The sequence below is a fragment of the Aricia agestis genome, chromosome 12 (assembly GCF_905147365.1).
Source record: "Aricia agestis chromosome 12, ilAriAges1.1, whole genome shotgun sequence".
In the NCBI taxonomy this organism is placed as follows: Eukaryota; Metazoa; Arthropoda; class Insecta; order Lepidoptera; family Lycaenidae; genus Aricia; species Aricia agestis.
This window is the reverse complement of record NC_056417.1, coordinates 13,407,518-13,433,811: the sequence shown is the minus strand read 5'-3', so window position 1 is coordinate 13,433,811 and position 26,294 is coordinate 13,407,518. Positions and strand designations below refer to the sequence as shown.

The window sequence follows — 26,294 nt, the reverse complement described above, 5'->3', positions numbered from 1 at the left end:
TTTGTTTCATGTGACTGTCAATTATTTTTCCATTGTGGCGTCATTTTGAAAATTGCGTGTCTTCATTTGCCATGGATTTAACGCGTGAACATTTTCGTGCAACGATTTACTACGATTTTCGGCGTGGGCTAAATCAACAACAGTTCTTTATTCAACTCACCGCAACTTTTGGAGATGAAGCACCATCAAAAACCACTGTTTATCACTGGTACAGTGAGTTTAATCGTGGGCGGTCTATGCTCACGGATGAAAATAAAGAAGGTCGCCCAAAAACAGCTGTTGTCCCACAAAATATAGATGCTGTGCGGGAACTAATAATGCGTGATCGTCATGTTACATATCGCGAGATAGAGGCGTCCTTAGGCATAAGTATGACGAGCATACATAAGATATTACACGAACATTTGGCTGTAAAAAAAATATGTTCGCGTTGGATTCCGCACAACTTGACAATCGATCAAAAACGGGCTCGTGTCGATTGGTGCAAAAAAATGATAAAAAAATACAACCGTGGTACGTCAAAAGCCGTTTATAATATCTACACAGGTGATGAATCTTGGATCTATGCATATGACCCCGAAACTAAACAACAGTCAACGGTGTGGGTGTTCCAAGATGAGCCGAAACCAACAAAAGTTACTCGTGCAAAAAGTACTTTGAAGCAAATGGTCGCCTGTTTTTTTGGAATTAATGGACATGTGGCTACAGTGCCATTAGAGAATCGTAAAACGGTTAATTCTGAATGGTATACGACCATTTGTTTACCAGAAGTCTTTGAAGAAATAAGAAAGGACAACCGACAACGCAGAATCATATTACATCACGACAATGCTAGCTGTCACACCTCAGCTGAAACAACTCAGTTTTTGGAGGGTCAAAAGATCGAATTGACTGGTCATCCGCCGTACAGCCCTGATTTGGCACCTAACGATTTCTTTTTATTTCCATACGCGAAGAACAAATTACGTGGTCAACGTTTTTCGAGCCGCGAAGAGGCTGTTGATGCGTTCAAAATGCACGTTTTGGAGATACCTCAATCAGAATGGAAAAAGTGCTATGAAAATTGGTTCCAGCGTATGCAAAAGTGTGTCGATCATCGCGGCGAATATTTTGAAAAGCAATAAAACCATATTAAATGATATATGTTTGTTTCTTTTTTTAATTCCGGATACATAAATAGCAGCCCTCGTACCTGCAGTGACCCGCCCACGTTCACTTAAAGCGTTGTTGCACTGTTAGTATCTTCGGCATGGTGTGTTTATACACTTATGCCCGGGCCGCATCTGCGTAGGGCTTCGTGCTTGAGATGATACCATTGGACGATCTGCGTGTATCGTCCAATGGTATCGTCTCGTAGCACGAAGCTTCGTGACGATAGACGCATGTGCGGCCGCGGCGTTAGTGATATGGTGCTTTGCTTGCGATACGTCAAATTATTTTTTTCTATTTTATTTGTCACTTAGCCAAGGCCATAGATAATTCGTCTGTATGACTGGTATTTATCTACCTACCAACATAAAATACATTGTCAAGTAATACCGCGACCCAAAATATATTATTCCATAAACATCACACTGAAACAACAGCCACAATGTTTTTCTGCGTAATTCGATAAACAAAAAAAATCCACAGCCAAACATAGACCTCCCCTTTTTTTGAAAGTCGGTTAAAACTGCATCAAAATTTTATTAAATTGACCAGACTTTATAAAGAACAATACAACCAATTCCACCTTAAAATATTAATCAGCTTTTGAGCTGTTATCGTGTTGTAATGCTACCAAATGATTTGATCGCATTTTTTTGACCTATAGATAACATTGAGTTTGAACCGAATATACAAAAGACAAAGCAATAATTCATGATGCCAGCACCGAATAATTTAAGTATAGACTTAGAGAATGGATCCTTTGCTAATTAAAAAACCTACTTATTAAAAAACAAAAACCTGACTACCTTACTAAGAGTCAGTCGATTCTGCAGTATCCATTGTGTAAGTCCATTGTCTAAGCAGTAAGTCTGTGTAACACACTAAAAAATATAACAAATCTTTAATAACAATCAGAGTGTGCTTCTTATATCTACAAATTCTATTTTTATAAGAAATATCATGTGTTAAAAACCTTTGTCACAAATTAATCTTGCTATTATTTAATTAGGTATTTGAATAAATATTGTGCCCTATAGAATGAAATCATAAGCTGTGGACATTATAATAACTAGACCAACAAGTAGATATTTGACAAAAGCACAATTTTTTCACTAGGTAGTAGTAGCACTAAGTAGTAACCTTTCCCATCGTATTTCAGCATAGTTCACAGATAATAAATATGTAGAAATCATTTTAGTTACATTTATGGAACCTTCTTAGAACTTAGTATTTAATAAAGTATTACAAATTTCTAATACAACATTTAATTTTAAAGATATTCCATTAAATATTTAATTGATTTTCGTTAACTTACATGCTAGTTAAATACCCTCTCCTCTTGTTGTAAACCTATAGATACTCTATTATTGGACAACATAAGACTTTATTAAAACGAGTTCTTTCTTAGTATTTAGTTTAATTTTGTCTATGGCAAACCTCTGTTATCTATGGTTTGAAGAGAACCGTCAAACCTCTGTTGTCTATGGTTTTAGAAGCTACTAACTTCTTTTATCTTTGATAAAAAAAAACTGTTAATTTTCAGTTAAAAAAAAACATGCGACTTATTTTTGCTGTCTATGGTTTTTATAGTAGTGCCTTTAGACCTTGCACCGGTACAATCTAGTTGGGCGGGTTATCGAAGTAATCTATTTTATTTTCCTGTTTCGGTTGACTCCGCGCTGCCCACGCGTTGCTGGAAGTTAGAGTCGCCCATCCACCGGTCGATCTGAAGTTACGAAAAATAAATGATTGTGTGTATCTATTTGTAAAAAACGACAGCTATTCATTTGCACGGAAACGAAAAACAGAAGTTGCGGCAGATGGATAGAATGTAAGTAGAAGTTAACTAAATACTTCATGGCCAAATTTCAATCCACTGTATTCTAGGTTTGGTTAGCCCAGTGCCTATCTCTCTCTCTACTCACTTGCTAGGTTGTGTGGGCGTGGCCTGCGGTGCGGTCGCGGTGGGAGCGGGCGGCGCGCGAAGTACGGGCCCGGGTACGCGCCGCTTGCCCGCCTCGCGCGCTAACACTTCGAGCACGCTCATAGCTGGCAGCCACGACTGCAATATAAACCGATTTTTTTCTTTAAAAAAAAAGATTATTTTATTTGAAAAACGTATAGCTTGCAAAAACAGTAACAACGAGCGGTAAGTTTATCAATTCAATGTGTATTTGCTTGTGTAGTAAGTAAAGTTTAGTTCTGGGGACATTTAAAATGCATCACATTAACATGCCACTTTGTAGTGTAAACTTAGTGCTTAGTTAAAATGTATTCGCTAGTTTCGAAAGTTAGATGTCAACAATGTATGGGATTTGGCATAACGCAACGAATACATTTACAAGCGAGTCACGTGCACGTACGCCCCTCGCGCACGCAAATGCGACGGAGGACTTTCCGTCTCGCTCACTCACCTTCTCGCGGTCGGCCGTGGCGACGACGTTGCGGTTGGGCTCGGCGTCGTACGCGACGCTCTCGCAGCCGAAATGCTCGCACATCTCGTGTATGAACTGCCGCTTCTGACGGTTCATAGACGGGAACGAGTGTGCGCGCGTCTTCTGCTTCGACTGTCACAGAATATTAAATCAATATGTATTAAAAAAAAATGCATCGCTACTTCAGACGGTCACTCTTTACCACTTACGTATAAATGACAATAGAAATTGCTTATATACGACTGTATATTTTGATCTTATTTTGGCGACATATATTAAATTGTATAACGCATAGCTCGTGACTGGAACGTCTGAATCGTTGCTCCGTGTTCATACAAAAAAGACAATATTTAGGGTGTGTTTCATATTGAACTCTATTGTAGGTATGAGACGTAAGGGACACATACACAGTACACACCATATACTATATTATCACTAGTTCTGTTAATAGCTCATATGCAACGAGCCGCATTCACTCCAGCCTTATTTATAAGTATAAATTATAAGATACAATGTGGGCAAACCTTTTTAGCTAGCTGCACCAAGTCCGTTAGCTTGTCGTGTACGTGCTGCGCGAAGGCGGGGTCTCGCGCGGCGGTCGCCCGCAGCGAGTCGCCGTACCGCGGCGCCAGCTTAGCGGACACGTCCGGATTGCGGATCTGCAGCGCGAGGGCCATGCGCCGGCTGCGCGCTTCCACGTAGCACTCCTCGTCGCACTCTAGACTACATGGATGAAAAAAAAAAAGAATTCGAAATTACAAATCTTTTATTTCCATGATATTAATGATAAAAAAATGGGGATTACAATTCCTAAACCAGGCCCAGTCCTCTATGGAGCCAGCTATCAGGTCCTCCACGTATTATTAAGACTAGAAGGAAACATTATTACGACTTGCAAATTCTTGCACAATTTACAGCTAATACTTGTATAATGTAAAATGACATTTTCTAAAAATGATTCCTAGCTAGATTCTTTGCAAATAAATGATGATTATGATTATGATTATCGATTTATCGCCCCCGAAACCCCCTATATACTAAATTTCATGAAAATCGTTGAAGCCGATTCCGAGATTCCAATTGTATATATACAAGAATTGCTCGTTTAAAGATATAAATAAATAAGATGTATATGTGTGTATAGTAATTAGTAATGTATAAATTTCTCTCGTTCTTCGTTTATATGAAAAAGAAAGCAGGATGAAACTCTAATAGCTGTAAGGGGATTTAATTTTTAAAGTATATAATTGTAAATAATTTCAATGTTTATAGTTTAACGTGATTGAATATTCTTGACTAAAAGTTATGAGTTTGCTAACCGCTTGACGAAAAGAAGGTTGCTTAAAATTTGTAACTTTGTGTTCAGTAGACCCTAATTTTCAGAACATTAAAAATATTTAAATTCATCTTAACAATAACCAGACCACTCACGTTTTTAGCATGTTGCTGGGGCGCTGCACGTCGCTCAAGTCTACGGAACCACCTTCTTGCATTTTGGAAGCCGCTAGCGTGCTCATTAGTCTGAAATAAATATGTTCATTAGACATCATTTAACTTACAGTTTCCAATGAAAATATGAAAAAACAAAATGAGGCAGTGGCTCTTTTACTGCATAATAAGTGCATATTTACATATCGCACCCAGAGACATTTTATTATGATTAATTTTTAATTTAATGAAGAGTTTGACAGATAATGTATGGCTTATGTAAAATTTTCAAATTAATTACATATAAGAAATTAATGATCCACAATGAGTAGTGAGTGCGGCAGTTATATAAAGCTACTTTACGTTTGAGTATCTAAAACTCTAAACACACTAGGCCGAAAATACGTGGCCGAAGTTCGGCATGATTACGCCAGCAATTCGGCATGGTGTATCATCAGTCATCACTCATCAGCTATTTTAAATTACTGATGAGTGATGATACACCATGCCGAAATTAGGTCACGTTATATTGTATGCGTAGCGCATTGCAGGCGTAATCATGCCGAACTATGGCCGCGTATTTTCGGCCTAGTATGTTTAGACACTGAAATGTCACATGACAGACAAAAATAGCAGTTGTGAAAAAACATATCCGTTGTGGAAACAATTCTATTAGTAAAAGAATAATGTACAGAGAAAAATGGCGTACTTGGCATAATCCCTCGCGTTGTCAGTGCACGCGCGATCCATGGAGCGTCGTCCGCACGCGCACGTCGCGCGCACGGGACGGCGGCACGGCGCACCGCTGGGACACGCCCCGCCCGCGCCCGCGTGGCACGGCGCCGCGCACTCGTGACCGCACCCGGGACGCTTCTCGCGGCACGCCTGCGTGCACCTGTTTGTAAAATCCACACTGACATAAGGTTTTATCAATAAGCCACTTATTTCAATCAGCGAACTTCACTTGTTCCAAATTCGAATATATCAAAGTCAACGAAAGAGGTTCTAACGGCCGTTCCCAATATTTGATCTATCTCTGGTTTTGCCCTACTAGAGATAGGAATAGCTCACATTAGACATTAGAGACATATATTTTATGTCAATTGTGAGTTATTCCTATCTCGAGTAGGGCAAAACCAGAGATAGATCAAATATTGGGAACGGCCGTTAATGTTTATAAACTTTTGTTACCAACTTCTCAGTAATGTTCCGATGGTTTAGGGTTTCGCAGGCTAAATGTTTAATGTTTTATTAAATTCAGGACCATTATCCATACAAATATTATAAATGCGAAAGTGTGTCTGTCTGTCTTTTATTTACCTCTTCACGACCAAACCGCTGAACCGATTTTGCTGAAATTTGGTATGGACTATGGAGATACTTGAGTGCCGGGAAAGGACATATTACGATACTTTTTATCCCGAAAAAATATACGGCTCCCACGCGAATAAGTAATATTTTAGTGATTAACTGTTGAAGAAAATGTGTGAATATTGAATAACTTGTCACTGTATAGTCTTAAAGTTAGGCTAGTTTGATATTTGGAATCGATTTATAAGGCGAGGTTATTGGTAAACACATGGTCGCAACTAGATATTAACCAATAAGTGAGCGTTATGATTATGAAAATATTTTACACAATTTTTGTTTTTGGCTGACATCTGAAAAGTGAAATAAATTATCTTTAAATACTTATGTAAAGAAATTATCTTTCTTATTTCTTATCTAACTTGTAAATAAAACGATTGAAAACGTTTTACTTACTTGCCGGCATCACATGGTCCCTTATGGCAGGTTTTGATGCAGGTGTGTTTACCGCACGGCAGGGGTTTGCCGCACGGCATACCGCACGAGAACTCCTCTTGCGAACACGGTATTGTTTTACGCTCCTGTTAAATACATTTATAACATAATGACTAATACAATAATTTAGATAAACAAAAAGCTAATAATGTAATTAGCTATTTGTTTATCTAAATTATTGTATTAGCCATTTAAGTTATTAGTCTGTAAGCCTTCTGAATATAAAATAAAAAAAAATAATAATAATCAATCTATATTAAAATAATATTATAAAGCGGCAGAGTTTGTTTGTTTGTTTGAACGCGCTAATTTTAGGAACTACTAGTCCGATTTGAAAAATTATTTCAGTGTTAGATAGCCCATTTATGGAGGAGTGCTATAGGCTATATTTTATAACGCTAAGACTAATACAAACGAAGAAATAGAGGAAAATGTGGAAAAAACGGGGGGAAATTATTTGAAAGGGCTTCATACTTATAAAATTGAGAATTTTGTTTGTTTTTGTATGGTTTATACTTAGAAAAGTCACTACTCTTTTATAACCGCATTGCCATTTACGTTATTTTTTGTCTGTGTAATTAAATAAGAGGCAAATATTAACTTGACGCTTAGAGCCAGAAACTTGAAATTTCGCACACATATTCCTGTTATGGGGTTGGCATCCACTATAAAAGGAATTTTAAAAACTCTACAGATTAGGGAACAACTGACTATTTAACGTTGACGGTAGTCGGTAGCAATAGATAAATGGCTTTATGCAGCGCTCGAAAAGTCATTATACCTCATGGCGGCCATGACAGGACTTGGTGGTGAGCACTACACACGGTGGGCAATCGCCGGAGTGGCAGGAGTGGTGGGGCGGGTGTCCACAGGGGCGGGGCTTGCGGCAGGGGGCGGAGCATAGTGGCGCGCGCGTCCCGCACCGCACAGGCGGGAGTACCGCCTCCGCGCCGCATGCGCACGTTAGCTCCTCGAAACCTGCACGCAATTGGGTATAACTATAATTTAACTAATTAAAGAGGCATTGGCTGGGGTATCTATTAAATTAACATTTAAAAAAAATCATTAGAGTCACGCTTCTAATCTTGTTGTAGACAGACGAGGATTGTACTCACTGTCCTTTCATAACACATAAAATACTGTAAAAAAATGTGAAGAAATTATGTAACTACAATTTGTATGTCATCAAATTAGTTACCATAGTTATTAGGTCTTGTTTCGATGCCATACAACTTAAAGACAACTCTCACCAAATAATAACAAAACTATCTATCAACCCACACAACGATACTTACTGACAACAGGGCAGGGAGCACAGTGTCCCGTATGGCAGAACTCCTCACAGCGGTGCAGTTGGCACGCCAGAGAACGCCCGCACACGAGCGTGCAACGGTGCGTCGCCGCGTCACAGCACACCGTGCGACACCGGTGACGACCGCACGACATTTTCTGAGAAAAAAGTGTAGCGAATTATACACAATATTATATGAAATTAATTATTTTTTTTCAATTTATGTTATTATAAAGTACATGCATTTTAATTTTATAAACACATTTGGGAGGGCTTAGACCACTGACCTCCATTATACAAGTACGCTGGACTTACGATACCCTTTGAAATGACTGCTGGTTTTTGTGCCTATTTGAAGCGAAATCAGCGCCCCCAATGCGGGGGAGAGAACTAAATTTGACGTTTTAAAGTCGCCATGTTGGCGCTGATAGCAGTAGTGGGAGTACTTGGAACTAATTCTAGTTTCTACAACCAATAGCGATTAAGCGGCCATTTGCAAGTTACGACATATTTCTCTTCCCCCACATTGGGGATTCTTGACTTCATATTATTCTTGACAAATGCCACTTAGCTGTTGCTAGTTACATAATATTCTTCAGGATAATATTATAAACTTACTTTATTACATTTCCTTTGGCACAGGACATTGGCTTCTGGAAGATCAGCGCATAGCACCTCGCGGCTCGAGTGTCCGCAGCGGCACTGCAGTACTGTCTTGTCCGGGCAAATGCGGCACGGTCCTAGAACATAAAATAGAATATTTTTTTTCCGTTTTTGCTATCAGCAATCAGCTTTATGGAAGCTATAATCTGCAGATGAGGTCGCTTTTAATAGGTGTAAGTGGATGATGTTCCCTTGAACATCACATTCCAAGTATAAAAGTTTCCTTTTAAGGCGAACAGTTTCTCCTGTAGTATTGAGGAGATTTTGCGCAAGTACTTAAAGTTTTTAAAGTCTGCTCTTATATTTAGTTGTGTATGAATTTACTGTTTCATTTATTGTATCTATTTGCAGGTGTTCATGGATTACTGAATTCCTGATAAACTATGGCGCATTTGTTAGAGTTCTGAGCACATTATTTTGGAACCATTGCAGGTTTTCTATGTTTGAGTTTCTTGCGGAGCTCCACATTTCTATGCCATAGGTCCAGATTGGCTTTATTTACTAGCAAACCCCGCGTTCCATTTGACGTTAAAAACGATCAAAACGCTCAAAATGCCTCCCATTTTGAGCGTTTTGATCGTTTTTAACATCAAATGGAACGCGGGGAAAATAATTAGTAATGTTCAGTTTCTTAAGTTTCAAATCTAAGTAAATAAGGTGACGTCATTTATTTACCTTCGTGGCACTTCTCCTTGCAGAAGTGTTTGTCGCCGGGCGGTCCGCAGGGAAGCGGCTTGGCGCAAATGTTGTCACACAGGGGGATCGGGTCGCTGCACGTTTTGCGCTGACTCGGGCTTAGCCTGGGAAAATGTAAAGCTCTTTAATGTTTAGTCAATATTTACAAGACATATTTAACTTGACTTTGTTTATGTAACCTATTATTGACTATGACAATTTACCAGCGTAACATTGTTTTGGAAACTTTAATTACGAAATACGTCACTAAAATTCCTCAATCTTAGCAGACATCTAATTTCTTTACATCAGTTTTTCTAATACAATTTTTTTTTTTCACTAGTGTGAAAGCTAAGCCTGCATGTGACAGAAGCTTTAATATGCTCGGTTCAAATTCATACTTGGTGTTCCCGCAGGGGCACGTGGGCACATTTTCGGGACGGAGCGGGCAGGCGGGGCAGGGCGGCGGGTGACACGCCGTACGGCACGCGTGCGCGCCGCACGCCAGCACGCGCCCGCACTCGGCGCCGCACGACCACTGCGTGCGCGCGCCGCTTTCCGCCGTGCACGGTACTGTACGTGACTCCGCAGCCGGACAGAAGCATACTGAATAAATAACGTCATAGGGTTAATTGACATTGAAACGTTGCGATGTGTCGTTTAAATTTGGAACTTCTTGTGTAGTAAAGTTAGTTCTGAATGGGTCTTTTAAAAATAGATTGAATTGCATCGAGCGTCACGTTGAAATATGACCCTATGAAGATACTTGAGTCCCAGGAGAGGATATAAAATAGTTTAAACCTCGCAAACGCATTCCGCGCGGTAAACTAATTTTGGAGCAGCGAAGTTGCGGTTAACATTTAGTACTACAATTTCCAACTTGCGTCACTAACCTTGCGTCACAATCTCCTTGCACGCTTCACAAGGTCCTTCATGGCACTCCTTGGCGCACGCGTGCACGTTACACTCGAGTTTGCGTCCGCACTCGCGTCCGCAGACTTGCGGCAGCTTGCTACTGCAAAGCACCGTGCGAGTCTCCGCGCCACACCCACATTGTCTAGAAAAAAAAAAAAACATTATTATTAATATTTATGATCAAATTCGAACACTTTAGAAAGTCTTACGTGTTGACATTCCACCAGTTCGGAAGCTAAACTGGCGTAATAAACTCGCAAATATTAACATAGTATTGGAAACAATGTTCAAAGATAATATTATTTTATAAATCAATAATTTTTGTCCAAATATGATTATAAAATTATGTTTCATAAGTATAAGCATACATTTTAAGAAGTTTATTGAACGAGGTATTTTGCTTATAATAGTTTGCGATAAAGTGTATTTATGCATCACACCCAGTTTTATTATTAGAAAAATATTTCGAAGTGAGTGAGTCACAATGGATTTGTGTGCCAAATAGCTGCAATAATATGTTAATCCATTGCTAGATTTTGCTTACTTGGAGACCGTTTTGTCAAGCTACTAGCTTGACTGTTGACAAGGCATAGACAGGTACCAGTATGCACGGATGCCGTCATTTGCGCCCGCTTGCATGTCTTGCGGCGCTCGAATAGTCGGTAGCTATTGCTATGAAACTTACTTGGTAACAGTAGCCTGACAAGGCGGGCAAGGCCCGGGATGGCATAACAGCGTGCACGGATGCGGGCAAGTGCGGGTGCGTTTGCACGCTTTGCCGCAAGTGTGCGCACCGCTGGCACCGCGCTGGTGTTCGGGGTTGCGTAACGCGCCACACATGCAGCGGTACTCGGTGGGGATGTCTTGGCTCACATTCTGGCACGCCGGGCAGCGCCATTTGCTTTCTACAGGATGAAAACAATATTAGGTGCAAGGAATAAAGCTGTTAAAATTGTCAATGACTTTACTATTATCTTTCACATATTCATAGATTGTATGAAAGAAAGGCATGTTTCGCAAACTCACACTGTGAAGAAATCATCAATATGAACACAATAAAAATACTTAAGGTGCTACAAGTTTTAAATTTCATACTAAGAATTGAGTTAAAATATAATTTAACTTTCATCATTATAAACATTTGTACACCATAAAATATTGTTTTTTAAATGTTTATTTAAAAAAGATTTAAAAAGGCAGGTCAGACTCACCAACCATACTGCTCACGGCCCACTTGCGGATGCACCTCAGATGCAACACATGGTAGCAGTTGCCGCAGTACCACACGGGGTCAATCTGCTTCACACGCTCGCAGCAAACCAGACACTCCAATGTTCCTTTGTCTAATTGCTCACTAAGTCTCTCTCTTTGTGTCAATTCCTTGCCATCTGAAAGCATATAACAGTAACAAAGGATTTAAAAAAAATAATGATTAATTATTATTATTTTGGTAGATGATAGTTCCTTAGGCTGTCTATGTTTTTTACCACTCAATGGATTCAATGAAAACTATATTAAGTAGTTTTATTTAAAAGATTTTAAATTTTTGTGACTGTTAAAATATATTGTTAAAGATTAACATGGCTTTTTTATTCTTTTATATGAAAGTAGACTTAAAATAAGGCGACACGAGACAGGAGAAGAAACTAAAGAAATGGTATTTTTAATTTAAGGCTTAAAAACTTTGAAATGTTGTCAAATTTATCAAATTAGATCAAGAAAATAAATGAAGTAATAAAATTCAATATTTATAACAAGTAACTTGTCTGGCTGTATTTACATTTAAAAATCACTTCTACGTAATCACTAATCAGTGTTTTCAACCAAAAATATACAAACAATATGTTTGAATGTTGATATAGAATTTAGATAAAGAATTTTGTAATTAAAGATGATAACTATTTTTTAATTGTCATCTGCAGATTTTCGACATGTAAAAGAAAAAAATTATTTATTTAATCTTTACCTGTAATTGCCATGGAGTTTTTTCCCTTCCCTTTTCCTTTTGGACTTTTATTTTCCTTGTCCTCCCTGTATGAAATGTATGAACTAGCAAATTCCTCATCTTCTGCTTTTGTATAATCTGTCCTCACTCTTTGACTGCCAGCCCAATTTCTACCTCTGGGGTTGTCATTCTTGGCCCGAACATCCTGAGTGGATTTTGGTCTAGAATTATTATAGTATGTCCGCCCTGTATCCATATCCTGCTTATATCTATTGGACTTGTGGCTATTGTAATCATATTCATTATCCACATCATCATTGTAGTACCCAGAATTTCTACTATACTCCTGATTCCGGTTTCTATTCCTAAAATTATTGCTATACTTTTGATTTGTGTATTCATGACGGTAACTAGAGTCGTAGCCTGGGTTTTGGGAGTGTCTACTGCTTGTTTCTGGACTGTCTCTATATTCGGTGTCGTCATCATTATACCTGTCATAGTTAGGGCCTTGGTTGCTCCTGTTTTTACTTCTAAAGTTGTTAGTCCTTTGGCTATTGCACTCATTAGGATAACTAGCCTCAGAGCCTGAGTCTGAGTTTTGGGTCTGCTTACTTTTACTAGGATTAGCATCACTTCTATAGTCATCTGCATTGCCCTCATGTCCACCCTCATAATTATTACCATCCTGATTACTTCTGTTTTTATTCCAATAAGTATTTGACTTTTGACTATTATTTTCACTATTATAACTAGACTCATAGTCCTGAGTTTGTCTATTTTTGTTTCCTCTGGAATTGTTCCTGTTTTCACTATCTGTATTTTCACTATTGAAATCACTTCCTTTAGGCTCTGGATTGTTTCTGTTTTTGTTTCTAAAATTGTTGCTAGTCTTTTGATTGGTATGCTCATTACGATAATTGGTTTTAGAAGTAGAAGAATTGTCATAGGACTTTTTATTTTTGTTACTTCTGTTGTTGTAATCATTGTGATTATTTACTGGTTCTTTTCTGAAATTAGGGTTTTGAGAGTATGTGCTACTTTCCTCCTGCTTATTTTTATATTCACTGGGTTTTTGAGATTTGTCACTTTTTTGTACTTGACTGTTTTCACTAGGTGCACTACCATCTTGGTTAGAGTTCTGCGGTCTCTCTCGCCAGTTCGTGGAGCTGGAAGGTCTTGGATTCCGATTTGATGTTTCTTTTGGCCCTACTGGTTGGGAGGGTTGCGGTTCAGGTTTATGTTCTTGTCCTTGGCTATCATCGGTACTTTTTATAGCACTCTTAGGTATAAATTCACTAGCAGTGGGTGTCAACCTGGATTTTGAAACTACATTAGTGTACCCATTCTGGTCTGGCACATTATATTGGCTTGGCAAATTATCTTGGTAAACTTCTGGATTATTCGAAAAATTGGCAGTGTTCGTTTGGTATCCATAAACTAGCTGAGAAGATGGTTGTGATGGTCCACTTTGGTAGTTCGTCATGTTAGTGTACTGACCATTTGGATAATTTTGATACTGGATGTTACTATAGTTGGTCGAGTTAGCGGCAGGCATGTTTGGAATTCGCATTTGGGAGATGAAATCATTAAAGCTGACATACTGGTTGCTGGTATCATATTGCTCATTTGTGTAGTAAGCCTGATTCATGTATTGTCTGTTTACATCACCATCCCACGAATTGGTCGGCTGCTGCTGACCATTATAGCTATACGAGTTGTTCCATTGAGACATGTTGCATGAAAAATTTAAGGTATGGTGAAATTTCACTTGTCATGTAAATATTGTTTGTCCTAGTTACAAGCGCTTGCTGGTGTCCCAGGATTTCTAGGCCCAGGCCGGGACCAACGGCCCTTCGGGATGGTTTACCCTAATGCACTCTGAAAATGTTTAGTAAAAGATAACGTAAGTAAAACATTGATCAGACTTTTTTGAACATGTGGCAAGATTGGGCAGATTTTTAAAAGGTTTACTCACGGTTCCGTATTTGTGCAGTTTAAAGATATAATAAAATCTTCTACAGTAACAAAAAACTAAGAAAATTACAGCTAAAAATGAAAATTTAATAAAATAAGTTTGTATGACAAGACAAACCGACAGTGGTAGAAATCTATGACGTTGACAGAGATGGTTGACACTAATTTGACAGTTATACTTTTTTCTTTTTATACATTTTTTGGCTTTCAAATAGTCTTTGCCATCCGCCGGTTTATGCAGGATTGTGAATGTTGTCGCAACTCGCAGTATACCATAAAGTTAATATTTTAACTTTATGCAGTATACCGACCTCCGTGAGTAATTTGTATACTGTGATACCGACGCACTTAGAAATCTTCGATAGCGCGATGCAGGAATGTGAAGGCGGAGGTGCGTGAACTGGCTACTAGCAGCCCACTAAAAAATTATTTACCTTCGATTCACTTTTAATGACAATTGTACCAACCAGCGTGGAAGCTGAGCTAACTTTTTTGGAACGAATGGCTCTTGCGATTGAGGATCCACATCCGGCAGAGCAGGTAGAGCTGGGGTTTGGGATGGTAGATGAGGAATCGTATGCTGACGTGGTCAACAGCCACGTCCATAGGATCTATACGGACGGCAGCAGGATTGAGGGCCAAGTTGAGGCCGTACTCTCCGTATGGAAGGGTGAGGCCGAGACAAAGGCCGTCAAGTTTGCTTTGTCGCCGTATTGCACCGTCTACCAGGCCGAACTTCTAGCGCTCCAAAGAGCTGTAACTATAGCCTGCAAGAGTGGAGAGGTGAAGGTCGGTATCCTGAGCGACTCCAGGTTGGCTCTTCAGGCGGTCACCCTTAATTCCCCTCATCCCCTAGCTGTGCAAACAAGGGCGGCTCTCCGAAAAGCTACATTGCAGAGGCGGAAGATTTCCTTGTTTTGCATAAAGGCGCACGCTGGGTTGAGGGGGAATGAGAGAGTTGACGAGTTAGCCAAAGAAGCCGCCCTGGGGTTGAGAAGGAGACCCGACTACGATCTGTGTCCTGTGTCTTTCGTCAAGCGTATTTTAAGAGAGGATACGATTGAGGGATGGGATGGGAGATACGAAGTGGGAGGTACGGCCGGAGTCACGAAGCTCTTTTTCCCAAGCGCTGCTGCTGCATACAAAATAGTCAAAAAGATAGACATTACACTTTACACCTCGCAGATACTGACCGGTCACGGCGGATTAGCCTTCTACTTGAACAGATTCAAGCTGAAGGAGGATCCATCGTGTCTGTGTCAGCCCGGAGTCGAGGAGACGGTTCCTCACCTGCTACTCGAGTGTCCAATTTTTACTGGCAATAGATACGATATTGAACAAAAATTGGGCACATCGATAACGGGTGAGAATCTGCCATCCATCCTGGGGGGGAAAAAGCAGGACATCTTCCTAGCTTTTTGCAGGGCGATCGTGGGTGTAGTTTATAAGAGAAATAGCAATATTATAATCTGTGATACTAATAATTAGGTTCTATTGATAAGTTAACAGCTATGATATTAGGATCGTGTCACTGTTTTATTGAGTTTTTACTATTGATATTGTATTAACTTTAGAAATTTTATTTGTAATTAAGTATAACATTGTAATATAATTGGTAATTTTAAATTATTCATAATTAGTTCATAAGTATTTGGGAAAAATTGTATTATGTGAATTAACAAGCCCTGATAATATTAGGGGGAGGAACTAGATAAAAAAAAAAGAGCTAACTTTTTCAGCTACTGGCTACCTAGTGTGGAATATCGGAGCCGTTTGGCAGACGACACAAAATTAATACCTTAACTTTTTTAACATACTTTTATAAGTTTGGGCTGTATGTATGTAGCGGACTCTTTGAGTTCAATTTTATATTTATATTAAAAAAAAAACCTAATTATAAGATAATAATAATGAGTTTTTTTAACTATTATTATTACGATTAGACACTAGACATATAAAAAAATAGTTTTCTTTTATTTTTATTAATATACCCCTGTAAAAAATATTCTACAAAGTTTGTTTTCTTTGACTTTCTGAGCATAAAACGGGGTATATCAAGTATCATTATAACGATTTATTTTAAAAGTTTAAAATTAACCTGCAGGATCCCGCAAATCCAGCGGGATTGTGATGGTTCAATTCCGCAAATACCGGGATTGAAATTATCTTGCGGGATTGCATTCCCTACTTGGGACCAATCTCGGACAATTTCGGACAATTTGCGGCCGGCCTAAATTTCATGTTTGTTAAGGGGTCTCCCCTTTACAAAAAATATTTAAGTTATAACCATAAAGTTAATATACCTATCCTAGCGAAATAGGTATATTAGCGGAAAAGGTATATTCCGCTAGGTATATTAACTTTATGATTATAACACAATCTACATACACTCGAAGTATAACCCTCTTAGAGCAGTCGGTAAATAGATTTACGCATTATCGTCCCTCGTACCACCACGTGCTCTCTCGTATTCATAGTTCACAATTCACAAGGTGAGTATCACGTTAGCATCATTAGGCTCACGGCCACTTCATACTCTAAAGTTCCCAGGACGTAGTGTGATGGGCTGCGGCTCTAGCTTCTCAACGATCTCTTCGTTGCCGCCAGTATGTTTAGTTTTGATCTAGTATTATTTATTTTGTTTATGAAAAGTGTATTATGTATATTAAATCTTTTATTTGTGTTACTTGTATTGTGTGGTGTTTTAAAATTTAAATGTAAAGAACTTTGTGTAATGTCCAGATTACTAATTAAACGTTTATTCATTTATTTCTTCTGCCGACGCGACGGCCTTTAGCAACTTTTTTTTTATGAAATAAAAATGGTGACCCATTTGCAAACGAGCAAATGGGTCACCTGATGGAAAGCAACTTCCGTCGCCCATGGACAATAGGGGAGGGTAGGGATGGGAAGGGAAGGGAAGGGAAGGGAATAGGGGAGGGTAGGGATGGGAAGGGAAGGGAAGGGAATAGGGGAGGGTAGGGATGGGAAGGGAAGGGAATAGGGGAGGGTAGGGAAGGGAATAGGGTAGGGGATTGGGCCTCCGGTCGTAGTGTTGATTGTTGAATGTTTTATTTGACTATCGAATACTATGCCTATTAATTTAATCATGATATTGTGCTACTACAAGCAGTCTAAGTAAGAAATTAAGCCTATATTTTAGCCCTCAGCCATGTCCAAGTCACAACGACGGGAGACGGTGGTGGCGGCTCTGTCGAGACTGACGGAGGAGGTGTCTAGCGCCGAGAGACAGTATCCGGCGCAGAGGCTAGCCGTGGTCACGGCCGAGCTGGCTAGCATTCAGCAGGTGTTTTTTTAAATAATGCTTTAAAAGAACAGACAGAATGAAAAGACTAATTTAAATCTCGAAAATTGGGCGTTGATAAAACTCGGTTTTGCTGTGAACGCGATTAGTTTATGTTGGTGAAATGCAATTCGCATTTCGGTGTTATAAACACGTTTATACGTAAAACCGGTTCAGTATTCACTTATCGCGTTCAATTTCTTTGGTTAAATCGCACCATAGTCTCGCAGACTGTACACGCATCGCTGATGTCCGGAAATGTATGAAATTGTATAGGAATCGTTTTTGAACATAACGCGTATTCATACATTTTGGTGTCGGCGCCGATGGTCTGCGAGTGGTCAGCAAAATCAGCCTGGAATAGAAATTTTACTACTGTCGCCTATAAGTCGCCGTGGATGTCTAATAGACATCCACGACAATTTTGTTGTGGATGTCCATCGCGTTGTTAATGTCTTCTGTCAGCCAGGAAGTGGACCCCCAGGCGATCAATTTTATTGTGCAATATCACGGTTCAATTTTATTGAACATTTTTTTGACAATTAGATTGAAGGCGCGCGATGTTCAATATCAACCCTAGATGGTCAATAATATTGCGCAATACGTGATATTGCACAGTAAAATTATTGATCGTCTAGGGGCCCGCTTACGCTAGCTTAAAAATTACTACCTACCTAACTTATTATGTTTTCTATCTCACTCGTTCTTTGTATTTAAGTTTTCGTGCTTTCAGGAATTAAAAGAGTTTGAAGAAACGACCAAGCCTATGAGTAATCCACAAGAATATGCAAAGACGATGCATCAAGTAAGCATCTATTCTTTGTTTGCTGTTTGTTTCTTTGTTTAACTTCTCTAGCGTATTTTATGTGTGTGCAAACTTGTAATTGGCCTTCCTGTGTTATTTTAAAACTACTTGTTATTCTAGCTGTAAGTTTTCCTAAATAAATAAAAATAAAAAATAAAATAAAATAAGTGACATCATAAAGTTCCTACGATAGTAATATTCAGCAGTAACAGACACCTCCATCGTGGGTATCGCAGAGACAATAGATTTTCAATAATTGTTATGCAGCAGCCGGCTGCCGCTTGGGTAATAATGGGTTAATGGCAAATACTAGTCTCAATTCATAGAAGAAAAAAAGATTATTATGTTGGAAAATTTTCTTTCAGATGTTTGTGAGTCTCGACTTGTACAAAACACCTATCCTAGCGTTAGATAACCAAGATTTTATTGCCAACGTTAATAGGAAGGTAAGTTCCATATTTATGAAAGTCTTATTTTTTTTTAATTATTTGAAAAACACTATGCTATGCCTATCAGTATCGCGCGATTAAAAACAAGCGTACAACATGCCCATAATCAAGGACAGTCTTGTCACAGTATAGCAATATTAGTCCCTATGTCATATTGCTATACTGTGGTCTTGTATATGCTCAGCTATACATTATAATATACACTGGATCAACTACACCTGCCTGCCTAGCATACGCCAACGAGATATCTATACATGTTTTCTCGACGTTTGATGGTTTGTCTCTTCATCTCTATTGACCCTAGCATACAAACATTTTTTTTCGCGTAGATCTATCATCGAAATAATACATTTTTATAGAGTTTTGTCGAGATAATGTCGAGATTTTGACATTATGAGACGAGTAGTTTTTAATTATCTCGAGAGTGAGATATCTCGTTGGCGTATGCTAGGCAGGCAGAATCGACACTCCAAAAAATTATGACAATAAAATATTATGCATGGACGTCTTGATGGACGTATAAAAAATTATGTCTATCTAATTTGTAGCATCGAGGAAATAGATTCATAGGCAGTTGAAGGACCTACGTCATTTAGTTGGATTATGTCAATTTTGGTACAATATGTCCGTCGTAATCTGAAGGCAGCTGGGATTGACCTAGCTAGACCACACTACGTAGGCCCGCCATTTGCCTGTGAATCAACTTCTCTGATGGTACTTAATCTAAAATCCCCTCGATGTAGGAGATGCGTCGCCTGGAGCAGGGCTGGCTACGGAGGCGCGAGGCGGAGCTGCAGAAAGAGAGGCGAGTGCTGCACGCCCAGGTGTTGAGGGTCCGAGCGCTGTACCGACAGCTGCAGCATATGCTAGGTAATATTGTGTTACTTATTAGCCAGTATAGTAATACCGTTAATGGCGCTAGATATTATTCGTTTTGCTATTAAAATGAGTGACTTAGCATGAAAAGTTGATGATTCTTGACCATTTACATTACAATTATTTTTAAAACGTGGGAGAGCCATGCTTCGGCACGAATGGGCAGGCTCGACCGGAGAAATACCACGTTCTCACAGAAAACCGGCGTGAAACAGCGCTTGCGCTGTGTTTCGCCGAGTGAGTGAGTTTACCGGAGGCCCAATCCCCTACCCTATTCCCTTTCCTACCCTCCCTTATTCCCTTCCTTTCCCTTCCCATCCCTTCCCTCCTCTATTACCCTATTCCCTCTTAAAAGGCCGGCAACGCACATGCAGCTCTTCTGATGCTGCGAGTGTCCATGGGCGACGGAAAATGCTTTCCATCAGGTGACCCGTTTGCTCGTTTGCCCCTTTATTTCATAAAATAAATATATTATTTCGGTAACCTATTACAGAGCCTCTAGCATTAATGACATAATATTCAGGAATTTTTTGTGAGTAAAAGTGGTAAGTAGAAATGCGTGATGGAAGATTCGAAGTTCGAACATACCTAATATTAATATATCATCGTATTGTTCTAACTTTTAACTTTTTATTGTTCTTTCAGGGTGGCGTATCCTACTCTTTTACATGTTTGATGTTACCATCTTAATGTAACTAATAGACTACATTGTCTCTTTGTACCTATTATAGAGAGAATATGGTCCGGGAGCACGCGTCCAGGGTTATCGCTGGAGTCAGACCTAGCACGCGCACAGTCGCTACGTGACGGCCTTGCACTGGCCACCGCGAGACTGCGCGCTGCCAGCGAGTACGCGCGCGCGGCGCTGAGGTTGTTCGACGACGCGCTCGCTGCGTGGAAGTACGCGGCTGTCGGCAGGTGAGTGTAGTGCAATACCCAGCCCTGAGCCCTGAATTTATGTATAGGCAGTATAGGCCATGGCCTATGGGCGGCAGCGTCCTATCCTATGGCGTACATATAGGGGCGGCAAAATTAAGGTGGACTATACTCATAAAAATATAAATCCGGCCCTGGTGATACATTGGTTCTTTAGAAAAAGAGGCTGCAAAAGATGGTCTGGACTTTTATTAACTCCTGCAACATTTCGTCAGGAAAATAAGGAAGGTACTCTACTTAACGTTTTTTCCGAAGTCTTCTGAGTACAGTATACGCACAGTAAAACTTTAGAAGCCAAATGTCGACAACGGTATTTACGGATCATGACGGCTTTTAAGGTGAATGCTTATTTTCTCTTCAAGACTCAAGTTTTTCACTGCAGTTTGACTAGTATTACTGCTTTTCAATGATGTCCACAATCCAGCAGTTATTACATTATAGTTGCCATAAAAATAAAAGGTAGTCACAGCTACTCAGATCCTATTTTTGCTTAGGAGTGGTTGGGAACGTACGCTAGCCTGCTCCGAGGCGTGCGGGCTGCTGGTGCGGGGGCGGTGTGGGGAGCGGGGCGCGCGGAGGGTGCTGGCCACCCCCGCCGCACCCCGCGCCGCCCGCGCCCTCCGCCTCGCTCTAGACTACGCTTTCACTGACACCATGCATGACCACAGGTAAAGTGTTAAACTGTAACTTGGCGGTGGAAAACGCTACACAGCTTCGGTTTTTAATGCTCTTGAAATATAATATATTAGGTTGTTATCTATGTATTGGCTAATAAAATGCCTGGTAAAGTCAATCATATTTTTAATGTTGCAGGTACCAAAGGGCTACAGAAATATTTTTGCAGTTCAAAGAGACTCTTGTTCAGCTCGTGAAGTCTATCCATCAGGTAAGTTTCTCTTTTTAAAAAGGCCACGTCATAGTTTTTGTAAAATATCTTGTCAGCAGCATGACAATCACTTAAATGAAAGTTTTGACAAGCATTGCTTAAAATTTGTATAGTACGTTAACAATTGGTAAGTAATTTGAAATGAAAAAAATGCTTACGAGAAGACTGTGGTCAAAAATAATTAAAACTTTAGTCGCAAATAAAAACTTTTCTACTGATGAGTGTGTTAACATTTTTATAAACGGCAAACAAACATCGGTGCCAAAATACTTCACCGTCCTTCAAGCGCTACGCAGCGAAGGTGTAACGATACCGACGTTCTGCTACCACGAGCGCCTGTCCATCGCCGGAAACTGCAGGATGTGCCTGGTAGAGATAGAGGGTTGGATCAAACCGCAGATAGCGTGCTCGACTCCGGTAGCAGACAAAATGAAAATACGAACGAACTCCGACATGACGCTGAAAGCTCAGGAGGGAGTGCTGGAATTTATTCTGATAGACCATCCTCTCGACTGTCCTATATGCGACCAGGGCGGGGAATGTGATTTGCAAGATCTGACGATGAGGTTCGGCAGCGATCGAACACGCTTCACCGATATCCATTTCAAGGGAAAGAGGGCGGTCGAAAGTTGCGATTTAGGTCCGTTGATACGTACAGAAATGACTAGGTGCATCCACTGCACCCGCTGCATAAGATTCGCCTCGCAGATGTGTGGGGTGGAAGTGCTGGGTTCGACTGGACGCGGCGGTGATATGCTGATCGGAACTTACGTCGATAAATCATTCCTCTCCGAGCTATCTGGTAACGTTATCGATTTATGTCCCGTGGGAGCGCTGACGTCCAAGCCTTACATGTTCAAGGCGAGACCCTGGGAAGTCAAAAGAACTGGTTCCATAGACGTTACAGACGCGACAGGAACCAATATAATATTGAACCATAAAAGTGATAGAGTCCTAAGAGTGCTGCCTCGAGAAAACGAGGAAGTGAACCAGGAGTGGCTTTCTGACAAAGGACGTTGGGCCGTCGACTCCGTTGAAATGCAGAGGTTGGTCACACCTATGTATAGATGTGGTAACAGTTTGTTTGAAGCCGACTGGAAAGTTGTTTTGCGACAGATTGGGAATGTCCTGTGTTGTACCAATCCAACAAGAATCATGGCAGTCGCCGGTCCCCATACCAATGTAGAGACGCTGGTAGCTACGAAGGATTTATTGAACGCACTGGGTTGTGAACACACGTATGTTGAACGCGATTTCAGTTACTCCTTAGCGGACGTCGACATACGAGCAGGGTTCTGTTTGAACAACAAAATGAAAAATACAGCAGAAGCCGATAAAATCTTGCTCGTAGGCACTAATCCAAGATTTGAAGCTCCGATACTAAATGCCTGGATAAGACAAGCGTATTTACAAAACGAGTGCGACGTATACGTTGTCGGTCCCAACTGTGATTACAATTATCCTGTCAATTACTTGGGAGAAGATCTAGAGGCATTGTCGTGTGCCCAGCAGTATATCCAAGGTAGTAAGCACCCGTTGATATTCGTAGGTGTGGATCAACTCGGGACATCTTACGCCTCACAGATTATGCACCAAGTAATGACCTTGACGTCATCATTGCAAGTAGAAGAAGACTGGCAGGTGATAAACATCGTCACAAAAGAAGCGAGCTTCGCTGGAGCTCTAGAATGTGGATGGAAGCCGGGAGCATTAAAGGCATTAGAAAGCATTAACCCAGTCGTAGTTATATCGCTAGGAGCAGATGAGATATTTCATACTTGGGATCCCGGGTACCATGTTAAGATAATCTACATCGGATTTCAAGGGGACAAATGTTCCGATCTCGCGTCTTTTGTTCTGCCTGGTAGCGCATACACGGAGGCTGGAGGGATCTTCCTGAATATGGAAGGTCGGTCGCAACTAGCCCAGCGCGCAGTCACGCCGCCAGGGAAAGCTCGGCACGATTGGAAGATCGTACGAGCGATTGCAGAATATACCGGAGTTGACTTAAAATATAGCGACGAGACAGAACTATGGAGGAGGCTCGCGGAGATCAGTCCTAATCTTCTCAACGTAGACAAATATCAACCAAAGTTGTTCACAGATTTACTACTGCCTTTAATTCCATGTGAGAAGCTAGAATCGTGCGCCCCTGGTTCTCTTAAAGTAGAAATGAAGACGCTAAGAGATTACTACTGTTCAGATATCTTCTCATCTAATTCACCGACAATGGTAAAAGCTTATAAAGCTGCTAAGCAATTAGAACGATCTGCATTTGCCAGAATATGATTATGAATAAAAGAATGCGCAAACAATATTATTGTTTCATTTTTAAGTACCGTATCGTAAATAAGCTGTGTACTAAGAAATCTATTATACATTAGCTGTTGCCCCGCGATGTTACCCGCGGTTTATTAGGAAAAATAAATTGTGGTATTTTACTGCAGTAAAAAGTAGCCTATGTGATAATCCAGGATATCCACTAACTCCATACTTACCAAATTTAATTAATATTGCTACAAACGCTTAGTCGTAAAGAAGAAACAAACATACAAACTCAGAAACTTTCCCCTTTATAATATTAGTGTGATTTAATTGTGATTTCAGGGTGTATTTAAATTTGAATTAAAATACATAGGCCATATTGTGACGCCATTAACTTATAATTTTACTTTTCTACAGGTGCTCATGAATAACATAGAAAGTCTAGCAGTAGCGGAGAAAGACTTCAAAGAGAAAAGGAAACAGTTGCTAGCTGCCAGAATAAACGATATTGTTAGAAAAGGTTTCAGTGACTTGCAATATGAAGAAGTTGTAGGTAGATTTAAATTGTATAAAATGTAATAACTAATAAGCATTAAGAGCCCCCGCAGACTCATCAGTACCGTGTATATTATATCAGTACGAAGATGTATGAAGGTGCGCACAATAAAAAATTTGTATCAGCCAATAATAATGTACTGAAACCCCAAATTGGGTCAAACTATCGGCCGACTAAAAGTTGGGTAAATTAAGATATTATGAGGTGTTGAATAAAACAAAAATATACAAAAACACAATCAAATTTTATTAAATATCAAATATTGTATTGTCTAACACGATTTCATAACTATCATGTTTCACATCAATAGAGTCGATGCAAACACTTGAAAACAACACGACCTCTACCATGATATTGTAGCTAAATGACAGAGTGAGTACTTTAAAAATATTCTTTATATTGCGTAAAGTACAGGTGGTCAGTGAACGCAGATGCGAATAGTTTACGCAATGCAACGAATATTTCTGTGCTCGTGCAGGAAACCATATCTTCAGATGCGTGTTGCTTCTCAAGGGTTTGCTTACTTAATGATAATTATAATAATATGGATGAATACACTTCAAGTACTAAAGTACAGACAAAGAGTGAACAGGACAGAAAAAGCTGAAAATAGCGAGAACTATTTTTTTTTTTCAAATAAACTGTATATCAGTGACGATCGGGATGTATTAGTTCTTAGCATAATATGTTAAAACCTCTAGTGATATGTAGTCAATGTTATAGAGTGACTTTAGAATATAGGCACAAAACTACTAGAAATAAAATAGAATAATTAATGCTATTTCTTCTATTTTATTTCAATTTATGAGTTTTTATCCAAGTCTACATTGTTGCTTTATTTATATTTTTTAAATATTTTTTAGAGTCAATCTTTGGTCGGAAACTATCGTCTAGTCTCAGTTTCATCTCAGTTAAAATCCAGCCCAATCCATCCCGACAGTCGCATCAGAATATAAAAAGATATATTTATATTGTCACGAAGGAACGAGCTTTATAAATAGTACCCGTACATAAAAATAGACTTTAAAACATCATATTAAACAGTTTAAAATGTTATTTACAACATAATTTAGAATCGGACGAAGAAAGAAGAAGTTACACATATCGGACACAATACATGAGCTTATGCAAAATCTACAAAAAGTTATATACGGTTACTCAATGGATTAATACTTGCCCTTACGTACTTATCTATTAAAATATTTTGTGCGCCAAAGCTCTAAGTCTTTGATGATATCGTAAGCGAGAATCGTCTGCAATGGACTCGACAGGACGTTCACATCAAGCATTATAAACTACTGACGAGTGCTCTTAACACAAGGATTATCTAGAAAGTTATTAGGAGTCTTGCTAGCTACAACACAAGTTAAGCATCTGGGTGTCTATTTTCATGACTCGATTCGAGCTCCAGGCTCATCCACACTCTTGATGTTTCTCGCGTGAAGCGACATTCGAAACATGAAAATAAGGCTCCCGATTTAAAGATCAAAACCGCTTGATGTGAATCGCTCTACGAATAAATATTCCGATCAGTTTAATATGGCCCCACAGCTCGCGCTACGGCGAAGTCGATTGCAGAGATCACCGAGGGCTTGACTGATATGTGGTCTGATGTGTCACGTCGTTTGGTCGCTACGAGCCCTAGTATCGCGGGCAGTACTAGATATACGCTACTACACAATTCCACAAATAATGTTGGGTCAAAACAAGTCGTATTTAAGGTAAAACACCCAATTATTGGCATAAGAGTTCATACTACAGAAAGTCCTATTATTGATTTGGTACTTTTAAACACAATGCCAATAATAGGATGACTGCCAACGATTAGGCAGTTTGCCTAATTGTTAAGGCGCATTCAGACTCTCGACGACAAGCCTAGAGACAACTTGCCTCCTTAGCACAGACATTTTCACGCTATGAACTTATACTGGTAAGTTTT

The 26,294-nt window shown here is 39.7% G+C and overlaps 3 protein-coding genes across 3 annotated transcripts; 2 read left to right on the top strand and 1 right to left on the bottom strand.

Moving 5' to 3' along the window:
• Positions 1 to 1,533: 1,533 nt before the first annotated feature.
• On the bottom strand, positions 1,534 to 14,402 carry LOC121732781 (protein shuttle craft-like). Its single transcript, XM_042122756.1, has 17 exons — positions 14,280 to 14,402; positions 12,326 to 14,182; positions 11,571 to 11,747; positions 11,045 to 11,264; positions 10,338 to 10,501; positions 9,846 to 10,050; positions 9,445 to 9,569; positions 8,725 to 8,846; positions 8,111 to 8,264; positions 7,597 to 7,793; positions 6,777 to 6,901; positions 5,722 to 5,907; positions 5,016 to 5,105; positions 4,109 to 4,307; positions 3,564 to 3,716; positions 3,075 to 3,211; positions 1,534 to 2,875 (listed from the first exon to the last, which is right to left on the bottom strand). The coding sequence occupies exons 2-17, from the start codon at positions 14,034 to 14,036 to the stop codon at positions 2,770 to 2,772; spliced, it is 4,071 nt and encodes a 1,356-aa protein (XP_041978690.1). The 5' UTR covers positions 14,037 to 14,182; positions 14,280 to 14,402; the 3' UTR covers positions 1,534 to 2,769.
• A 2,323-nt stretch (positions 14,403 to 16,725) lies between these two features.
• LOC121732792 lies at positions 16,726 to 24,497 on the top strand. The gene is made up of 9 exons (XM_042122770.1): positions 16,726 to 16,770; positions 17,442 to 17,585; positions 18,316 to 18,387; positions 18,753 to 18,833; positions 19,580 to 19,706; positions 20,444 to 20,630; positions 21,143 to 21,316; positions 21,462 to 21,534; positions 24,217 to 24,497. The coding sequence occupies exons 2-9, from the start codon at positions 17,451 to 17,453 to the stop codon at positions 24,376 to 24,378; spliced, it is 1,011 nt and encodes a 336-aa protein (XP_041978704.1). The 5' UTR covers positions 16,726 to 16,770; positions 17,442 to 17,450; the 3' UTR covers positions 24,379 to 24,497.
• Positions 21,748 to 23,823, top strand: LOC121732788 (NADH-ubiquinone oxidoreductase 75 kDa subunit, mitochondrial-like). The gene has a single exon (XM_042122765.1). It carries the CDS (start codon positions 21,895 to 21,897, stop codon positions 23,821 to 23,823), a length of 1,929 nt encoding a protein of 642 aa, XP_041978699.1. The 5' UTR covers positions 21,748 to 21,894.
• Positions 24,498 to 26,294: the final 1,797 nt, after the last annotated feature.

Excerpts from the sequence above, each read along its gene's own strand:
- LOC121732781 (XM_042122756.1), bottom strand. The coding sequence starts at position 14,036 with ATGTCTCAATGGAACAACTCGTATAGCTATAATGGTCAGCAGCAGCCG. Across the intron at positions 11,748-12,325 it reads AAACTCCATGGCAATTACAG|ATGGCAAGGAATTGACACAA; the intron begins GTAAAGATTAAA and ends ATATGCTTTCAG. Across the intron at positions 7,794-8,110 it reads TGCTCCCTGCCCTGTTGTCA|GTTTCGAGGAGCTAACGTGC; the intron begins GTAAGTATCGTT and ends AATTGCGTGCAG.
- LOC121732792 (XM_042122770.1), top strand. The coding sequence starts at position 17,451 with ATGTCCAAGTCACAACGACGGGAGACGGTGGTGGCGGCTCTGTCGAGA. Across the intron at positions 20,631-21,142 it reads AAGTACGCGGCTGTCGGCAG|GAGTGGTTGGGAACGTACGC; the intron begins GTGAGTGTAGTG and ends ATTTTTGCTTAG. Across the intron at positions 21,317-21,461 it reads GACACCATGCATGACCACAG|GTACCAAAGGGCTACAGAAA; the intron begins GTAAAGTGTTAA and ends TTAATGTTGCAG.
- LOC121732788 (XM_042122765.1), top strand. The coding sequence starts at position 21,895 with ATGTGCCTGGTAGAGATAGAGGGTTGGATCAAACCGCAGATAGCGTGC.